The sequence below is a fragment of the Haliaeetus leucocephalus genome, unplaced genomic scaffold (assembly GCF_000737465.1).
Source record: "Haliaeetus leucocephalus isolate CR32 unplaced genomic scaffold, Haliaeetus_leucocephalus-4.0 Scaffold712, whole genome shotgun sequence".
Lineage (NCBI taxonomy): Eukaryota > Metazoa > Chordata > Aves > Accipitriformes > Accipitridae > Haliaeetus > Haliaeetus leucocephalus.
The window spans coordinates 4,748,855-4,767,075 of NW_010973148.1; the positions used below are offsets into that span (position 1 = coordinate 4,748,855).

The following is an 18,221-nucleotide window of genomic DNA, read 5'->3' on the forward strand; positions in this document are numbered from 1 at the left end:
TAATGCCATTTCTGCCTTAAAGAAAACCTAACAGAAGACCTGTACAGTTACAGAGTCAAGGTTTAAAGTATTAATGCATCAGACACTGAGACAGAATCAAATATATATGCTTCCTTATAGTATTAACCTATGTGCAAATCTATGTGTAGCCTGTTATTCCTAAAGCCTAAGGGGAAAAGATTTAAGGAAAGGAAGTGTCAAATGGCAATTCCCACTTGTTCAAGTTCCCTTCCGGCCCTTCCCTGAAGCCCAGATAACACGCAGCAGGAAGGAGACTGGAGGAGGCTAAAGGCAAGCAGGGTTAGACGACAATTAATCATCCCCACGCTGATCAAGGACTCTTTGCTGCCAGTAAATGTCGAAGCTGAGTTCTCTTCTGGAGCACTTGCTTGCCTATTGAGGAGCAGGACTTGCAGGAGGTTTGCTTTTAGTGAACGAGCGGATGCTGCTGAGGAGAACGGACGTGCCTTTGAGTGGCCAGGTCTATCTATAGCAGAAGCTAAAAACAGCACGGGCAGGTGAGCCCCTGGTAGCACAACGGGGCAGGGGGAGGGAACCACGCTGGCTAGAGGGGCAGCCAGTTATGGCCTTGCTGCTTCTTACTGGAAGATAGAGTCGGCACACGTCTCTAACAGCCCTTTCCTCCCTTGGAAAAATAAAGCTTGAGGATAAGTCCTGTTAACACAGGCAAGAGTCCTTTCCCTGTTCCTCACAATTAGTCTTTCTCCCCCCAAAATCCAGTTCCCGTGAAATTATTGTATGAGTAGATGACTTGGAAATAAGACCTAGATGGCTCTGAGGCATTAAGTAAAAAGGGAGGAATGCTTGTTCCATTTGTATAATTGCTTTTTTCCCCTTTTTTTTCCTCAAATTCCAAGAACAAACAGAAGTTGTTTTTTGTTCTTTTTTTTTTTCTAGAATAATTTTCTTCTTTTTGGACTGGAAAAGGAACTGGTTGTCTCTGAGAGGATGGAGGTAAAAAATGAACTCATCCAACAATTTTAGTAAGACTAATGCTGACAGAGGCACTGAATAATTTGTTTTCCTGCTCACAGTGGTATCCTACATATAAATCAATAATTATATTTCTTGGCTCAATCTCTAGTGTGATGAAGTAGGAGCAGTATCTGATGCTGCTGAAAATGCGCTGCATTACAGCAACAACTGTAAAGTCAAGGAGCATGAACTGTGAACGAGAGGTGCCCAGTGTGGCAGCTGGCTTGGGATTAACACAGGCCACGTGCTGCTCTCTGCTCTGCCCCTTCATAAAAGGTGAGGATAAAGCCTGTTAGCTTCCTCAAGTCAGAGAACAAGGTACCCTCCCTTTCTGAGGCCCCTTCTGGGAAAGAAGGTTGGCCAGTCAGCTCCAGAGTGATTTTGGGGCAAACGTTTGCCACTATTAGAGACATCTTACACTGCCAGCCAGCCAGAGGAGCAGCAGGCAAGTTCTCGAAATTTTTTGCCTTTCATACTCAAAGCGGATCCAGCCATCTCCCAGTTCAGAAGCTCAAGATAATTTTGACAGTAATTAAGAATACTTCATCTACTATAAAATATGATTTTAGGCTGAGGTTAGCAAACATTAGGACAATGTTCAATGAGAATTTTGCAGTTATAAATGGCTGTTCTTTTTTGATTAACTCTTAAAGGCTGTTGCAGGAAAAGCTGCAGCTACGAGACAAGGAAAAGATGAACAATAGCTAGATTTAAACTCAGAGAGCTCTGAGCTCTCAAAACAGTCCCAAATGAATACATGCTTCTGAAAAGCATGATAGAGAAATAAAAGCAGGAGGACAAGGTGGGACTTAAATTCATTTCCTTAGAGAGACAGCTGATACTGACATTGATCCAGAAATGGTAGTTTAAGAGGCTGAAAGAAATATTAAGAAATAAATCAGTCTGAAGTGTAAATGTGTGGGTGTTTTGATAAAGTGGAAGGGATTCTGGAAGGATGATGAGTGGGGGAAATAGGCTGAGCTTCCGACATTATGAAGAAAAATTTAAACCTATTTTTCACTGTGATTAAGAGTGCAAATCCAAGTCATATTGGGCAACAGGTGTGGATAACTCTATTAGCCCTGTCTCTATCCAGTAGGTAAGGTACTTCCCTGCTATGCCATGGATGAGAGGCTAGTGCAGCAGCACCATTTCCATCTTCTCTGGCACAAAGATGAAGAAACTCTTACGAGTTACCCCCAGATCTCTTCACCATACTACACAAGCCATTTATCCTTGTGTAATAAGTTCATAACATATGCAGGAAAGGGGGTGCAATCATTGGCAGTCTCCTACCTATAGCTTTTGAAGACTCTGTGCCCAAGCCCTGCAGTGTCAGCCTGTCAGTGGGGCGGACATGAGGTGCATAATGTTTATCTAAGTTATTGTCTTACAGGCTTTGTACGTTCAGCACTTTGGGCTGAGGACTTAAACTCCAGTCTTTCAACTATGTAGGGCCTATATGAGCAGTTCCAGCCAACAGCAGTGTGCATCCCAGCTGTATGCATTCTCCAGTGCTCCTCTGGCCTCATGGTATCATTAAAATCCCTGTTCTTCTCTTCCAGGAGCCAAAGGATGTGGAATGAGGCTGTCTTCGTGATCACCTTTCCATGGGCACTTTTGAATCAGCAGGTCTAAGTAACATCCCACAGAGATATTTGAGGTGATTGCTGCATTGCTTATGCTACTATGTCTGGGAATACTGTGGAAATTAAAGAAAGATGGGGTGTTAATGTTGGTCTGGCCTTAGGACATCTCATCTACCCTTTCTGGATAATAAGGTTTGTTGAATTGACATTGACTCTAGGCAAAATAACAGGGGAAAAACTGATATAGTGTTACACTACAAAAGAGTTAAAAGAGAAGGGATCGATGTAGGGAGATTTGGAAAGCTTCCTTGTTAAGCAAAACAGATCTTCATCTTTGCAGAGATGACAAATTTGATAAAAGTAATTGCATATATTTAATAGACATAGCTTTCTTAAGACATTAGACTTTGTTTTGACCGGAAATTAGTTTTGTACAGCATTAGGCAGGTACATATCAGATGAAATAGTTGGGGGGTAACTGAGCGATACCAAGATCATGAATATAAACTAATATAGCTGTCATTGTGGAATCACTGAATAGACATGCTCCAGTGGGGTTCTGCACTATTCCTAACACGCAGATAATGAACCCCACAGATGACACAGGGACAGCAAGACTGCCCCGCTTTCATCATGCAGAGAAACCTGTACTGTCACATAATCTGGGTTTCGTCAAACTGAGCTTAAAAACAAGGAAGGCAAATTACCACTTGCAGAAGTGGGGTGGGAGATGGGGAGGAAGAGGAAAGGGAAGCATATCCTCAAAAGCAGTTTGCTGTGAATAGGATTAGACACCTGTTATGGATTTGTGTGGCGGGGTTTTTGGTATCAGGTGAGGGGCCTCAGGGCCGGCTCCTGTGCGAAGCTGTTGGAAGCTTCCCCCGCTCCAAGCCGGACCCACCTCTGGCCCAGACCGAGCCCCTCACTGATGGTGGTAGTGCTTCTGGGAGAACGGACTTAAGAAGGGGAACCGGTACTGAATAGGGGATTGGAATGGGAGAGGAACCCCTCTGCGGGTACCGAGGTCAGGGAGGAAGGAGGGGAGGAGGAGCGGGGGAGGAGGGGATGCCCCCGCAGCCCGCGGTGAGGTGGCAGGCTGTCCCCCCCCAGCCCATGGAGGGGAGCGGGGGAGCGGAGGCCCCCCAAGATGGCCGCCACTCCATGGGGAAGCCCGCGCTGGAGCAGGCTGGGACTGAAGGACTGCAGCCTGTGGGAGACACCCCACGGCGGAGCAGGGTCTGAGCGCGGAGTCCTCCTCCCCTGAGGAGGAAGGAGCGGCAGAGACAAGGGGTGGCGAGCTGACCCCAACCCCCATTGCCGGGGGGAGGAGGGAGAGAGAACCGGGAGGGGGGTTGAGCCGGGCAGGAGGGAGGGATGGCGGGAAGGTGTTCTAAGATCTGGTTTTACTTCTCAGTATCCTTGTTTTGATTTTATTGGTACTAAGTTAAATTGACTTTGTTTCTTCCCTAGGTTGAGCCTGTCTTTTGCCCATGCCCGTTAATTGGTGAGTGATCCCTCCCTGCCCTTGTCTCAACCCACGAGCCTTTCTTCACATTTTCTCCTCATCCCACCATGGCCGGGGCGGAGGAGTGAGCGAGCAGCTGTGTGGTGCTTTGTTACCGGCTGGGCTGAAACCATGACAGCACCTTAGTGGACCAGCACCTGAATGTGCGATCTTGATAAGCCAGAGCAAAGAGGACTTATGGAAGTAGGTAATGTGACACAGAATAGGATCTCTGTATGATGTACTACATATGGCATACTGAAGTAAGATGTGTAGCTCTGCTCATAATGTTTTAAGAGCATGTTGAAAAGCTAGTGATGTAGAAAAAGCTTGTAAATTATTTGAGAAAGAAAAGAAAATGTCTGAGAGTGAAGAACTTCAAAAACTTAGTTTAAGTCTCAACAGGCAATCAAAGGGTGATTTGATCAAAATATATAATCCCTTCCTTCATGGTGAGGGGGTATTGATGTTCTTCAGTTCAGTGGGAAAAGCAGCAAGAATGAGTAGTTACTAGTTAGAAAGGTGGGTATTTCTTTGATTTTGTTTAGCAGTGGTGATGACCTGCTGGAGCAAAATCCCAAGGGAAGTAATGGAAGATCTGGTCAGGAAGCACCATGAGCTTCCCAGCAAAGGAAGAGGAGCGAGGTGTGACAGCAGGGCAGGCAGGGTCAGTGACCTCACTGGCAAGGGGTGCAGTCCTATATTAGGGTGAGTGTAGTCAGGTTCATCCAACAGTCCAGATCACTGGACAAGTCCAAAGTGGTGAATCAGGTCTGAGCTCAAGCCTGGAAGTCAAGACAGCAAGTCAACATCTAGATTATTGGTACATGCCAGGCATGGTGGAGCTGCCATGTGGCTTAAGCAGAGACCAAGGGCAAGAGTCTCACCTTAAAATCACCTCTTGAGAGAAGAGGGGTGATCCACCACTAAGGCTTCTTACAGTTCTGATTCAAGGCTGGACAGCTGCACTACAGATCAGCTTGGACCCCAAGCAGCCAAACACTCAGGAGCTGGGGGAGGATACACTCAGTCCCTTGATAGACCTTTGCCTCTTGATGGCTTCACATCTAGGCTGGGTACATATTTTATGCCATCTGTATTTGATCCCCAAAGCACAAATTTTTACAGCTTATGCTATACTGAAAAATTGACTGGATGATGTAATAATTCTGAAATTAAGGTCTACAACTGTATGCATGAGCAAGCTGTAGAAGTTAACATTTGTTTAAGATGTGGAAGGTAATAACGCAACAGTGTGGGAGTTCATCAGAAAACATTTAGTGAATAAGAACCGTTGTAATCTGGCCATCTTTTCTTGTTCACCTATGGAACTGGGTAGTACAGTAATTGCAGCCATGGTTTCCTTTTCTTGGTCCTTAATTGCACTAAGGTATTTTAATTCATATCCTGTTAGAATCTGCAATGTTAGGCTTTTCTGGTTCTAAGGCCAGTAGTTCACTGCCATTTCTTGGTTCGTGTTACTCCTTCCTGCTCCACTATTTTCAGTAGCTTTGTTCTCATGCACTACAGCACCTGAGTCACTTGATCCCACCTCCCAGTATTCTGGCCGCTTCACGGCTGCCCTGAAATGCTGGCAAGCATCTCCCTTCTGCCTCTGCTTGCAGAGAGGCCCACTGCCCCCAGAGCCTCTCCCACTGTGCGAATGCACGCTCAGCCCCCCAGAGCGTGTCTTTCAGGCTGCTCTCAGGCGGCGTTTATTCAGCCCGCTGGCTGTACTCCAGGCCATTGGGTCTTTGCCTTTGACAGACTCAGCTGCATCATGCGACACAGTCTCTGAGCCAGGGCTTGGGCTTGTCCAGCATCCCTTAAATTATATAAACTGGCCTTGGACAGAGAGGCAAAAGTGGCCGTACTTGAATTCCAGGAAACTTACAGCTGTGACCCTTTCTAATAAAAATACACAAGGTGAGCACTTCAGGGGCTCTTTTTGCATGGAGAGGCAGAAGACCTCCTGTACAAGAAAGACATCAAATCAACCACTTAAATGGGGTTCTAGTCACCATACCTCTTACCTGCTTGAAGCTAAGGAATGCCTTTGTGATTATAGTAGAAATATTCCGGTTTCATCATGACGAGAGGTCTCTCAGGTATCCTAGAAATTAATAGGCCTTTTGCAATGTATAATTATTTAGTGCATAGTCTTTAAACTGCTGCAGTGTAATTCCACCTCTAAATGTAAGGGTAGAGTACTGGAAATAAGAATCTAATTATCTGTAAGGCACCCAGCCAGTGCTGCAGCTCCTAAAATCTTTCTTCTGTCCAATAATGGTAGGGTGGGTAAAAATCACCCTCTCCTGTCCTTGATCTCCACAATGTCCTAAGTATGATGAAGTGGACGAGTTCCAAAATACGCAAAGCTGTTAACCCTAATTGTTGTACAGTTTCAAATGCAACGGTTGCATAAATCTCTGGCTTTTCTCCCAGGCATTGATCCTGTACTCCAATAAGCCTATTCTAGAACAGGAGAGGGGTTTTTCAAGTTCATTGAGATCATCTGAGATTTTTCTTGTAATATTTTTACATGCTGAGATTACAGGGTTTGCTTAAAACTTTTAGCAGTCCAGAAGTGGTCTCAGCTTTGGTCATTTGGTTGCTGGAACTCAGAAATTTTTAATTGATTTTTGTCAAGGTACTCTGGAGGTCATTCATCTGCTTATGCAGTATACTGTAAATCCTGGTGAATATTTTTAGCAACCTAAGTAATTTATGAGAGGTTCTGTTTAAAATATGCAACAATAAAATTGTTCCAGACTTAGCCGTGACACAGCAGTACAGTAGGACAGAAAATGTTTGCACAGTTTGAATGATGTGACTTGTGAAGGCACAGTCCATAACATGTCATCCAAGTGGATTATGGTCAAACAGATGGCTACCAATGTGCTTGTCCTTCAGAAGTTTTGGGCTGTGCTATTTAGTTCTAATATTCAGTTTGCTTTTAGTGCTGTCCTGATGATCAGGGACGGCTCTTCTGTAACTTTCTTAACCTTGTCGATGCTCCCTGGTAATACATTGGCTTTTGAATGTATTTCAGAAGAGATGCTTACCTTAATGTTCATAACACAAATAGGAGAAGTCTGGGAATATAATTTTAGTTCAGATTTGCACCAAATAAAAACCAAACCAAAACAAAAATTGGCTTATATATTATTACTGAAGTCCACAACAAATTACTATACATTATAGTGATGAAAATAGTAAGGCTTGTGTGGTGTGTATGGCTTTTCAATAGCGTCAAGTGAAACACAGAAAATCAAGACCGCTCAAGGATTGTAATGTTTAACTTAGAGGATGAATTCTGTGAGAACTTAAGATGGCTGTACAAGATGCTTTCATTATAAATGGCACTGATCAGTGAAAAAATGGATAGATTGTTACTTTATTTACCAGTTGGGTTGTTAATGGAGACTAACTGTACACCATTTGTCATTTCTTTTCCTGTCCAGGGTGGGTGTGTCAAGGAAATACATGGGATGCTGCTGAGAGCTAAATTTGAATGTAATATTTGCATAACAGGCAAAAATGTCCTACAGTGCAAAATCACATTTACTCTCTATCACCAGCACAGTACTGAAACAAGATTCTGAAAAGCTAAACAGCAGAGCTGAATTAATACATGCAAGGTAATTTTCACTGGCAGAGTTACTTGGTTTGTACTTTTTCCATTATTATCATTCTTTATTTTGTTGAAGTAATATTTTAGACATACTAAAATTAGTGATGGGTTAACTTTTATTGCAGTTACATGATGGACATTTAATGGTTTAAGGGTCAAACTCTAAGTTAATTTAGCCCCATAGCAGCCCTTTCCAGCTAAATTAATCTAACAAGACTGTTACGTAGATTTAATAGCAGGCACTATATGTCAGTGAAGTAAGGCAAAGCATCACTTAGAGTCTATCCAAATTGTCTTTGTGATCACTGTCATCTAAAATACATCCAATTTACCAAACTCTAGTCTAGCAATACAGGGGCAGCTGTAAAAGAACTGGGACTAAAATGATTTCCTTTTTGTATTAGAGTAGTGAAATACTAAAGCTACAGCGAGGCCCTCCTTGCTACTAAAATGCCACTTGACCAGATTCAGCAGTCAGCAAGCCTTTGTTACATGCACAGGAATCAGTGATGTGTTAGCTACTGAAATCATAGTTGCTTGTATAAATGCAAGTCTGCAAAACTTTTGCCCGTATGTAGTTTTGACCACTCAAAGTATCATCTGTGAAGCCACTTATGACATTTATGTTAGTTAGTTGGAGGTCTGTTTGTTGCTGACCTTATAAAGAGCTAAGGTGTTGGCTAATTTTGGCTCCATTGGCCTCTGTCAGGGAAGCCAACTTACAGCTAAAACAGTGTGCAACTCTTCCACAAAACAGCAAAAGATGCTAAAATCAGATGTAAAATATGTTTATGCAAAATGTTGAAAGATAATGAAAACTTACAGTAATTTCTGAGTATGCGAAAAATCTGCCAGAATACATACAGCCATGTATGTGCAGCACCTCCTACCTTACTATACTTATAGGCAGGGGATTGACATAGTGGTGAGGATGTTACCTCAGCATTGTCTCTAATACCCAGGACAATCTGTAAAAGGTGAAAAATTAGGGCACAAGTTGGTTGATGTGCAGCAACATTTCCATGGGCAGGCCTTTTTAACTCCTCCCTTTTGTTTCCAATTCAATTTGCCTTCACTTTATGATAGTCAAGTTTTAGTTTATCTACTCTGCTCTGTGGAGTGTTTCTTTTTCTAGTGACATCACTGCATTAAATAGTGGAGGAACTCCCTGAGCTTTGTAAAAAGACCTAAAAGGACCTAAAGGGCTTTTTGGACTGTGGTCTGAATAACTCCTGTATCTGGTACCCAGAAAGAAGGATAGAAGCAAATTACTATTAATTAATCAGTTAATGAATAACCAAAATAGACATCAGACACTTCTGTTTGCAGCCTCCTTTTGCATCCAAAGACTGAATGAAGTAAGAAAGCAGGAAGATTCCAGAGACCAATCTGCTCTATTGCCCCAATCCAGCACGGTTTCACGCCAGGGTTAAAGGTCAGAATCTGCTAAAATAATTTGTAAAACAGAGGTTTCTAGAGCTTCTTCTCAGTGGTGGAGAATCAGTGTTATGAGAAAAATTTCACTGTAGAGCAGTCTTCAGTAAAAGGTACCTCCTAGTGAAACTCAGGTCGGTTTGAAGGTCTGTGAAAATAGATGATCTGTGGCTATAGGATTAAAGGATGTGCTTTTTCCCTAGCAGGTTCCCAAGTGGATGGAGTAACTCGTTTGTTAAATATATTGTCATCTTATATTTTGTAATTACTTTTGTCCTAACTTGTTTCTTATGTACATGTGAAATACTTTATCCTAGCTTGTTATTTTACTATTAAACAATGAAAAGTTAACATGACAAGAAGCATAGCATTTGTATTGCTATTTTTGCTGGCATGGCTTGTGTTAATAACATTTGTTTAAACTTGGGTAGCATAATTCCCTGCTGGAAAACTGTTCTGATACTTCAGGGAAGTTGTAGCGACAATTTTGAACTAGCATTTTCTGAACAGAGCGTTCTACTGTCAACACATGAAATGCTAACCGAATCCCATTTGTAATTTCCTGGTAGTAAGCCAGCTCTAACATAATGTAAGAAGACTAAGATAACTGGAGTGAGTGGAGTTAACTTATTATCAGAATTGATTTTAGAAATGAGATTGGAGTCCTGTGACCTTCCTTCTTATAAAAAAACCCAAGTATTACATATTTTTCTTAAAGATCATTGAAAGACCCAAGACAAGATTTTACTCTCGGCACCATCATTGTCCATTCTTTCAGCCTTATTATCTTGCTGTAGAATTCACTTCACTGTCTTTCTTGTGTTGTGAGTGTAGAGATGTCTGTACTTCTGAGTGCAATTCCTCCATCCTGCTTTAGGGTGGAATGAATTGCATTTGAGGTGCCTATCTGTTGTCACTGGCACTTGAAGTAGTCTAAAGGACTAGCTTAGAAAGGATAATGCTAGCCAAAATGAATCCTGCTTGTATTTTACAACAGTGTAATGGGAGGAGAATTGAGGGTCACCGATTATAATAAAAATAGTATGTTTCTAGAGGATTATTTCTGATATTTTTGTATTTTGTATGTATAATTACATCTAGTTTATACCACTGTAAATCAGTTATATCTGATTTACTCTACATTAAACTTTCTATCTGCAGTTGTATTTCCCAGGCAAGAAGTAAATACAACTGCAGATTTCAAATGGGATTGCAGCTGTTTGTCCTCAAAACATGAAGGAAGCTTTTATAATTTGAGTAACTCATAAAAGTAAAGGGATCTTTTTACCTATGAAATGTTGTTCATTAATAACATATTAATAAACAACTTCATTAATGTCAGCCTCAGAACTAGTTCATTATAAATGTGACAGGCTGTAAAACTAGATTTACCTTTTGGCTCTGCTATCAAATGTAATATATTACCTTCAAAGCCAGCTCAGATTTTCTCAGGTTCTCTTTAGGCTATGTTAATAAATAATAGTATCAAAGAGAAAAGAGAATAAACAAGTAACTGAAAAGATTTTAAAATGCCATCAGTAATCAAGAGGGTTGATGGTATGAGCAACAAAGACTAAAAACTTTAAAAAACTTTGCTGTCTAAAATGTATTATGTTGAAGGTTAGAGTTCATCTGGGACAGAAGTAGGAGCAGGAATCAGACTCTCCAGGTGGTGGTGGAGGAAGACATGCATTTAGTGTTTTGAAATGCATGTGTATACAGAGCCAAAAGTGCACACAATTACTAGGGGCCTCTGTGTGAGTGGCAGGGATCCTGTAGAAGAAGGACCCTGAACTTCTTTGTGGTAAAACTGGAGTCTTGCCACCACAGCATAGACATCACAGCTTTCTATCACAGTGGAGCAGTCAGTCAACCTTACAGCAAAGGTTTCATAAATGTTTGTTAAAATCTCATATACTGTCTGTAAAACGGAGCAGTAATTTGAAATTGGCATGGAAGAGAAAACTCATAGCAGCAATTTCCCAGGCTCTAATTTTCTTCAAAGGATTATGAATGAGATAAGATGAAAAAGACATTCAAGGTCTGATTTTTCAAAAATACCGCTAACTGGTATGTTGAAATGACACAGTATAGAGACAAATCTGTGATCTGGCTGAGAGGTGACACAAAACTATGGCTATGAAGAAAGCATTAAAAGATGGGTCCAACTGGTATACAGTATTTCATGGTGTTAATGCTCTTGTACTGAAAGCAGAAAAGATAACAGGTGCGAGTGCTGTTGGTCGCAACGGTTTATTGTGCTTCCAGCGAACATACCACAAAATCAACAGAAGACTAGCGCCGGAACAAGCTGAGGCACACATTGTCTTGGTAGATCGTTTTCCTTCCTGTTTGAACTAATTACTTCATTTTAGATCACTAAGCTTCTTGGCATTCCCTCCCCAAACTTTAAGGGCGCAATATACATTAGCATGTCTGAAATATCATGCGATTCTCCCTTGAGGATAAAACAGTTTCTGAAATTGTAGTAAGTGGGGTGGGGATTGGCAAAACAGAAGAGATGCAAGAAATTCCCTTTATAAATGGGCATGTTGGAGAAACACAGCAGAGATTCTCCACAACTGTTTTTACACATCTGTGGAAAGGGAGCTGTGGACAGTTGCCTGATTGATAAACCAAGTAGACTGACGGTGTTTTGGGCAGGTATTCACTTTACGTATTAACGACAGACCTAACAATTTGTCTTGATTCCCTTCCCTCCAACCCCTGCCTGGCCATTATCCCTGGGTTTGTGCTTTGACCAACCTGTCCTTGACCTTTCTATTCTGCTACTAATGCCTCTCCCAACACCCTGCAGCAAGGACAAAACATGGCATAAGCCCAACTTGTTCTAACTTTTTTTTTTAAAGTAAGTTTTTTTCCCTTATGAAACATTTTTGTATGAAAGGATACCATATGGCTCTAGGTTAACAAATCCTTCATAGAAATACTGCTTCCTTTCCTGCTTAAATGAGTAAAGATTCCTATCAGCATTCATAAAGTGTTTCCCTATATATTAAGCAATGTATAAAAGCTAAAGTGTTTTTGGCCACCTTCCAGGCATTAGGAGAAACTCAATACTTGGTAGCTTCTAAATGGAAAGAATTAAAATTAGCATCATGCTTCCTTCATATATTAGGAGATTTTTCTCATGCTCTGATTATTGGCTAAAGGATACTGTTCCTATCTCTGTCTAGTAAAGTTTACTCCTACTGCATCCACCTACCTTAACTAAAGGGCGTAAGACTTTTTTATTTCAGAGATCTAATGGATTGAATGCTTTTCTCACTTTGCCAAATAATTTCCATTTTGTTTCTAGGCCTTCTGCAATGAGCTATGCTTTGCATAATAATTTAGGAAAAAAATGCAACATTCTTGTTTATGTGCTTAAACTCAAATTTCAAAATGTTCTTGCTGCTCAAAGTGCTTACTGAACATCCCTCTATCATGTTAAGTAATTGTGAAGCACGTTGCATTGCCCATTGACGGGTTAATTTGTAAATGTTAACTAGGCAACTAGCCTCCCGTCAGACAGAATATATTCGAATACTGATAATCTATTTGCATGGTATCATGATAATACAGAATCATTCTGCCCTCAGTATGTAAGTTAGTATAATAGTGAGGATATATTTCAATTTCCAGTGTAATGTCATGTTGATTTTTACTACCCTTAGCATTGCCTTGATGTTTGGGTGGATTTTTAAATTATATCTTGATCATTTCACAAATCTAGGATTTGTAGGTGAACAGTTTTATGAATGTAGCTTAGTACTGTAATAGATCATTAGATGGTATTATTAGCAAATCTTATACAGAATATTCCTGTAATCGAAAAGGCCTTTTAAATGCAAACATTTTCTGCTTGGCTTTAAGTTAATAATTGTATTTAATCTGAAAATGATAGAGAGCTTATGGAGGTTGCTGTTTTTTAGTATACAGAATACGTATATATTTTCCATGTGAATTTCTGATACATCCCTTACTCTATACCAAATGCTTTTAATTTCAACAGGTCTGTAATGGATATCTGAATATTTATGTACTGTTTATTTCCAAAGTCTCTTGAAGATCTGTCTAGAGAGCATACTCAAGCTGGCATTTCCAAAGCTATTTTTGCAAGTCAGAGAACAACATCCATCTCAAATATTTTATGAAGTGATTATTTTGAATTGATAATTTAAAGAAATAACAGGAATAGCCACAGAGAATTCATTATTGTTGTTGAGTTCAGAGATGTAGGATGAAATCAGATCAGACTGGTTTGGGCTGTAAAGCAAGAGACTCCCTGGATAGAAGCACGGGGGCTGGCCTGGGGAAAGCAAAACAACCTTTCTTCTCTGTAATGGACGACATAACCTGGAAACCAACCTTTTGGAATTGTGTTTTTCTGGGAGACTAAAAACTAGTGTGGTTGGCACTGGACAAGTAAAATAAAGGATATATGAGGATGAATTTCTGAGCTTAATGAAGTCAATGAAAACATTACTGCCTGCTTTAACAAGGACAGGATTCACCCTTTTTAAAAAAATAATTAACTATGCAAAATGTAATTAACAATGGATTCTAATTAGCTACCTAATTGGAATTGTGGAAATTGTGGCTTTATTGTGACAGTTTTGAGTTGCTTCATCCTTTTTTTTTCAGTTCTCTGTACTCTGAATTGCTTTTCGAACACCACTTCTGCAATTGAGCTGTGTCAGCTGTACAATATACTGTGATTCACACAAGACCGTTTTCACAAAGAAAAATCGTCACAGGAGAAGAACTTGTGGAAATTCTGGGTGTAAGCAATATTTTTCATTTAAAATCAGGGTAAAAAAAGGTAGGGAGGAGTTAACCTAATTCTGTTTACTGGAGGAACAATACAGTTTCCAAACTATCTATCACTGCCCAGTAAAGGTAGGAATGAAATCATCTTGGAAGTGTGGATGAATATGAAGTATATAGGTTGGAACAGAGATATATTAGAGAAAAAGATGAGAAGTAGCAGGGCTGTTACTACTGAAAGTGAGAATGGAGCAGAAAGCCATGCACAGAGACAGAAGATCTTGTTTCGTTGTCCTGAGGCGGCATCAGGAAAGAGGGTTAGGATATTGATTTCAGGAGGCTTCAATTTTTGAACATGGAAGCTGCTTCCTCTGTTTGGTGGTTCTTATGTAATTAATATTTGTTCAGTAATAAACATGGATAATAGAAAGTGACATTGTGACTATTTAGAAATACTACCATATGTGGGAAGGAGGAGAATCCTGTTATGTCCTTACTGTCCTGTTTTCCCCCTGTGGTAAGCACTGGTGTGGCATAATAATATTTATTGACCAATGGACCAATCTGAACTGATGGCATTCTTTGCAAATAATATAATAAAGAAATAATGGGCCTTATCATGAGCTGAAATTTTGGCCAACAGTTCAGTTCAGAGAGTATTAAAATAATAAAGGCTAATTGTAGAAGTTTCTCACTTTCTTTGGGAAAGTGTTCATCACTGAAAAGTAAGTCAGGAAATTCTTTGAGGCTTGTTTTAAGCCCAGAGTGGACCGGATTTTGCATTTTGTGGATAACAATACACAAAGGCTTCCAAACTCAGTGGGAGAGCTCAACACAAATGGCTCTTAAAAAAAATTACAAACAGAAAAGGCATTGTCTTGCAGTAAACAGTTAGGCACTGCTCTTACAGAGATGGTTTTGTGTCCCGTTTGCATGCATAACAATTATTGATATTCACTAATGAGAGAAAAAAATGCCCCACATTCCACTGCTGTTATAACTAGAATGGATTCCCTAGAGCTCACACATTTAAAATAATTAATAATTAGTAAAGATTTCATGCTTATACCTAGAAGACCTGCAGGTAGGACTAGATACTATTTTTATGTAAACATATACTTGCTTATTTTTGGTCCTATTTGATTAAAAAAAAGTTCATTCTCACTATTTTGTTTGTTAGTTCTTCAGGTTTTGGATTTAGTTACTTGAGAATGCAATTGCCTCCAATTTTGAGACTGATCTTGTCAATACTTATGAACCCATTGTCACAAATGAAATAAAAAGAAATATGGTGCTGCCTAGATTGTCCAAAGATACTTCTCTTCCTTCTGCCTGTTCTGCTTTAGATTACTGTGGTAGTTTTATTTTATTCAATTAGTGTCTGATCTTCCCCATCTCCTTAGGCCTGCCTGACAGTGCTACAAACTGGCCCTGCACGGAGGTGAGAGGAGGGCACCATTCATGCTACCAACCCCACGTCCTTCAGCCTGTCATGGTTTACACTGATCCCATGTGCACCACCATCCTTCTTTTCCTCTACATCCTGCCCCTCTACAGCGCCTCTTCTCTTGCAGAAGCTAGCAGGGCTTCCCTGCCACATTTACAATAAAAGAGAGGTCTCCTGCCCAGAGCCAGACATTTTTAGAGCACTCTGTATTGTTTGCAGGTGTTCTAAGAGGTGGACCAGAAAAGGTGACCCCTTGGTTTTAGTGTGCCTTTCATTCTGATGTATTTACTTTTTGCTTTAATCTATAATAATAGTGATTTGACCATATGCCTAGAAGCAGATACATGTAAATGACTGACTGTGTCTGTCCACAGAAACTAGATTTTTCCATGTCCAGCCATTTCTCTGGAGGAAGCAAGAAAGATGTGGAAGGGTTTTGGCAGACATGCAGTGAAAGCAAAGAGCTGAAGTTACTTCCACCTCACCAGCAGTCTGCCCTGCAGCTCCTGAGGGCGTCAGTGTCTCTAAGGCAGGGCCATTGGATCCACTTAATGGTTTTCCTGGGTGTAAAGTAGGTTACTCTAGCAAGCTGGGGCACAAAGGATGATGGATGGAGAACTGATTACAAGATCATATAGCGCTGCTTGAAGATGGAAATACAAATCAGAAGAGTGGAGCACAAGGCTTGGAGTGGTAACACTTCAACTGTTTGACTTGAACTTGCCTTCTGAAGTCTGTCAGATCCGTACATCACCTTTATTACCTTTGTCAGTCTGAAGTGAAGCAACATGCCATTGTTATTTAAATAACATCAGTTATCAATGGACATAATACTGCAAATACTGTGTATTTAGACAAACTTCAGGTTCCAGCATCTTTGAATTTTCTGATTATTTGTAAAAATAAATTTTTTTTAATAATGTTATCAAAGTACTTATTCATGTTGTTTTACCAGACATACTTTTCTCTCTGGAAAATGTGTTGGGTACCTATTTTTATAAATGAGAATGCCATTTGAGATTGCACCATGCTATTACAGTGTATTTCAAGTGCAAACAAAAATTATACATCAGAAGTGAAATCTAAATCTGGAAGTACAAAATTATCCATAAATTCTTCAGAAGTACCTCTAGCCTTGAATTTCCATGGTTACTGCACCCAAATATGTTTTGATTTTTGTCGAAGCAAGTGCATACCTGCTAATTGGGCCAGTGATTCAAGTCTAACAAGTTAGCTAGTTACACACTCTTCAAAATATTCACATCAAGAGTGCCAGCCAAAGGCTATAGCCATTTGTTATTTAATAAAAGTAAGAAAACTCTCTGAAATAAATGCAGATTGTCTAAAGATATTCCTCTTGGATTGCAAACAAAAAATGGCAGTGAATGTTGCACATGCAGCAAAGTATCTTGTTTAGATCTGACTTGCCAATCACTTATGCAAGCAGTAGGCACAATCAGTGGGCACTGCGGTTTCAACCAGGTTTTACTAATGCCTTCTGGTTTGGGCTCCATACCTTACAAAGTGGTTTTTATTCCTACTTGGAATATGACAATATGACTATTTACATGGAATCATGGAGTGGTTTATGTTGGAAGGGACCTTTAAACACCACCTAGTTCCAGCCCCCCTGCCATGGGCAGGGACACCTTCCACTAGACCAGGTTGCTCAAAGCCCCATCCAACCTGGCCTTGAACACTGCCAGGGATGGGGCATCCACAGCCTCTCTGGGCAACCTGCTCCAGTGTTATTTTATTTTCAGTCTGCTAGGTTAAGAAGAGACTAAAATATTTCCCATCCTGGTGTGCTAGCTCTTGCTCAGCCATGGTCTAGTCAGAATAGACACAACTTCCAGTCCCCTCATATTAAACTTAAAGCTTTTGACATGTAGGCATTTGTGCAGATTTTTCAAGGGAAACTACTTTTGGTTTTGAAGGTTTGTATTTTAAAGTTTCAGGGAGTAACTTGAGGAAATCGTGTATTTCTATCTTTCTATATAAATTTTCAGGCACTTCAGAAATTTGGTACAGTATTTTACTTCAAGTGACCACTGTATCTTATCCAAGAGAGGTCTGTGGTGACAGGCTAAGTGGTTAGGTCATGGTTGCACTCGTTACTTTGAAAATGAACCCAGAAGAATCAAGTTCACTGTGTTTTATTACAACGCCTCGTAAACAGGAGTAACTAAATGTCGTGTACTTTTGCCTAAATGCCAGCAAATGCTCTCAGTTCTGCTAGAATTTCATTGCCATTCAGTCTGCGGCTTCCCGTTGACCAAAGCCCACCATGGTCCCGTCGGCCAAGCCCTGCTCCTACCTTCCTAATCCCTTAGCTGCTGGGCAACTGGAGCCTAAGTATCGTGAGAAACGTTACTCTGGGTTAATTTGAACTTCAAACTACCGCTATATTTGATCGTCCCCACAAACCTGTGCTGAAGCATGACTATTTGCCTGGGTGCGGTGTCTCACTTGGGCGCTGGGCTGGCTGCGCCGGCCTCCAGACCCCGCCGCTGCCCGCCATTACCGAGCTCCCGCTTTCTTCCCCAGTTTCTTTTCCCGTTTCAGGCTGTTTCTGCCATTTTGTTTGGCTCTGAACTACTCGTTATCGACCTTTCTGCTCTGAAATATTTAAAAGCCTCTTTTTTTTTAGCCGTGAACGTAGCAGTGTAGTTTGTAGATGGTCCCTGAAGTGACTTTAAAAAAAACCCCACAAACACCGCAAACCTCTTTTTTTTAAGCTCTGCATGCTACCTAAAAGGAGACCTTGTTTTTCGGCACGATCGGCGGGATTTCAGACCCATCCGTGAGGCGGACCGACGCCTCTGCCCGCCCCCTGGCCCGGACCCC

The 18,221-nt window shown here is 40.8% G+C and overlaps 1 protein-coding gene across 1 annotated transcript in view; it reads right to left on the bottom strand.

Moving 5' to 3' along the window:
• NIPA1 (non imprinted in Prader-Willi/Angelman syndrome 1) overlaps nt 1-17,895 on the bottom strand; it is a 44,763-nt gene extending 26,868 nt beyond the window's left edge. The window contains exon 1 of the mRNA XM_010580488.1: nt 17,844-17,895. Coding sequence (XP_010578790.1) covers nt 17,844-17,895 — 52 coding nt within the window. The remainder of the gene's footprint in view (nt 1-17,843) is intronic.
• Between the last annotated feature and the right edge of the window lie 326 nt (nt 17,896-18,221).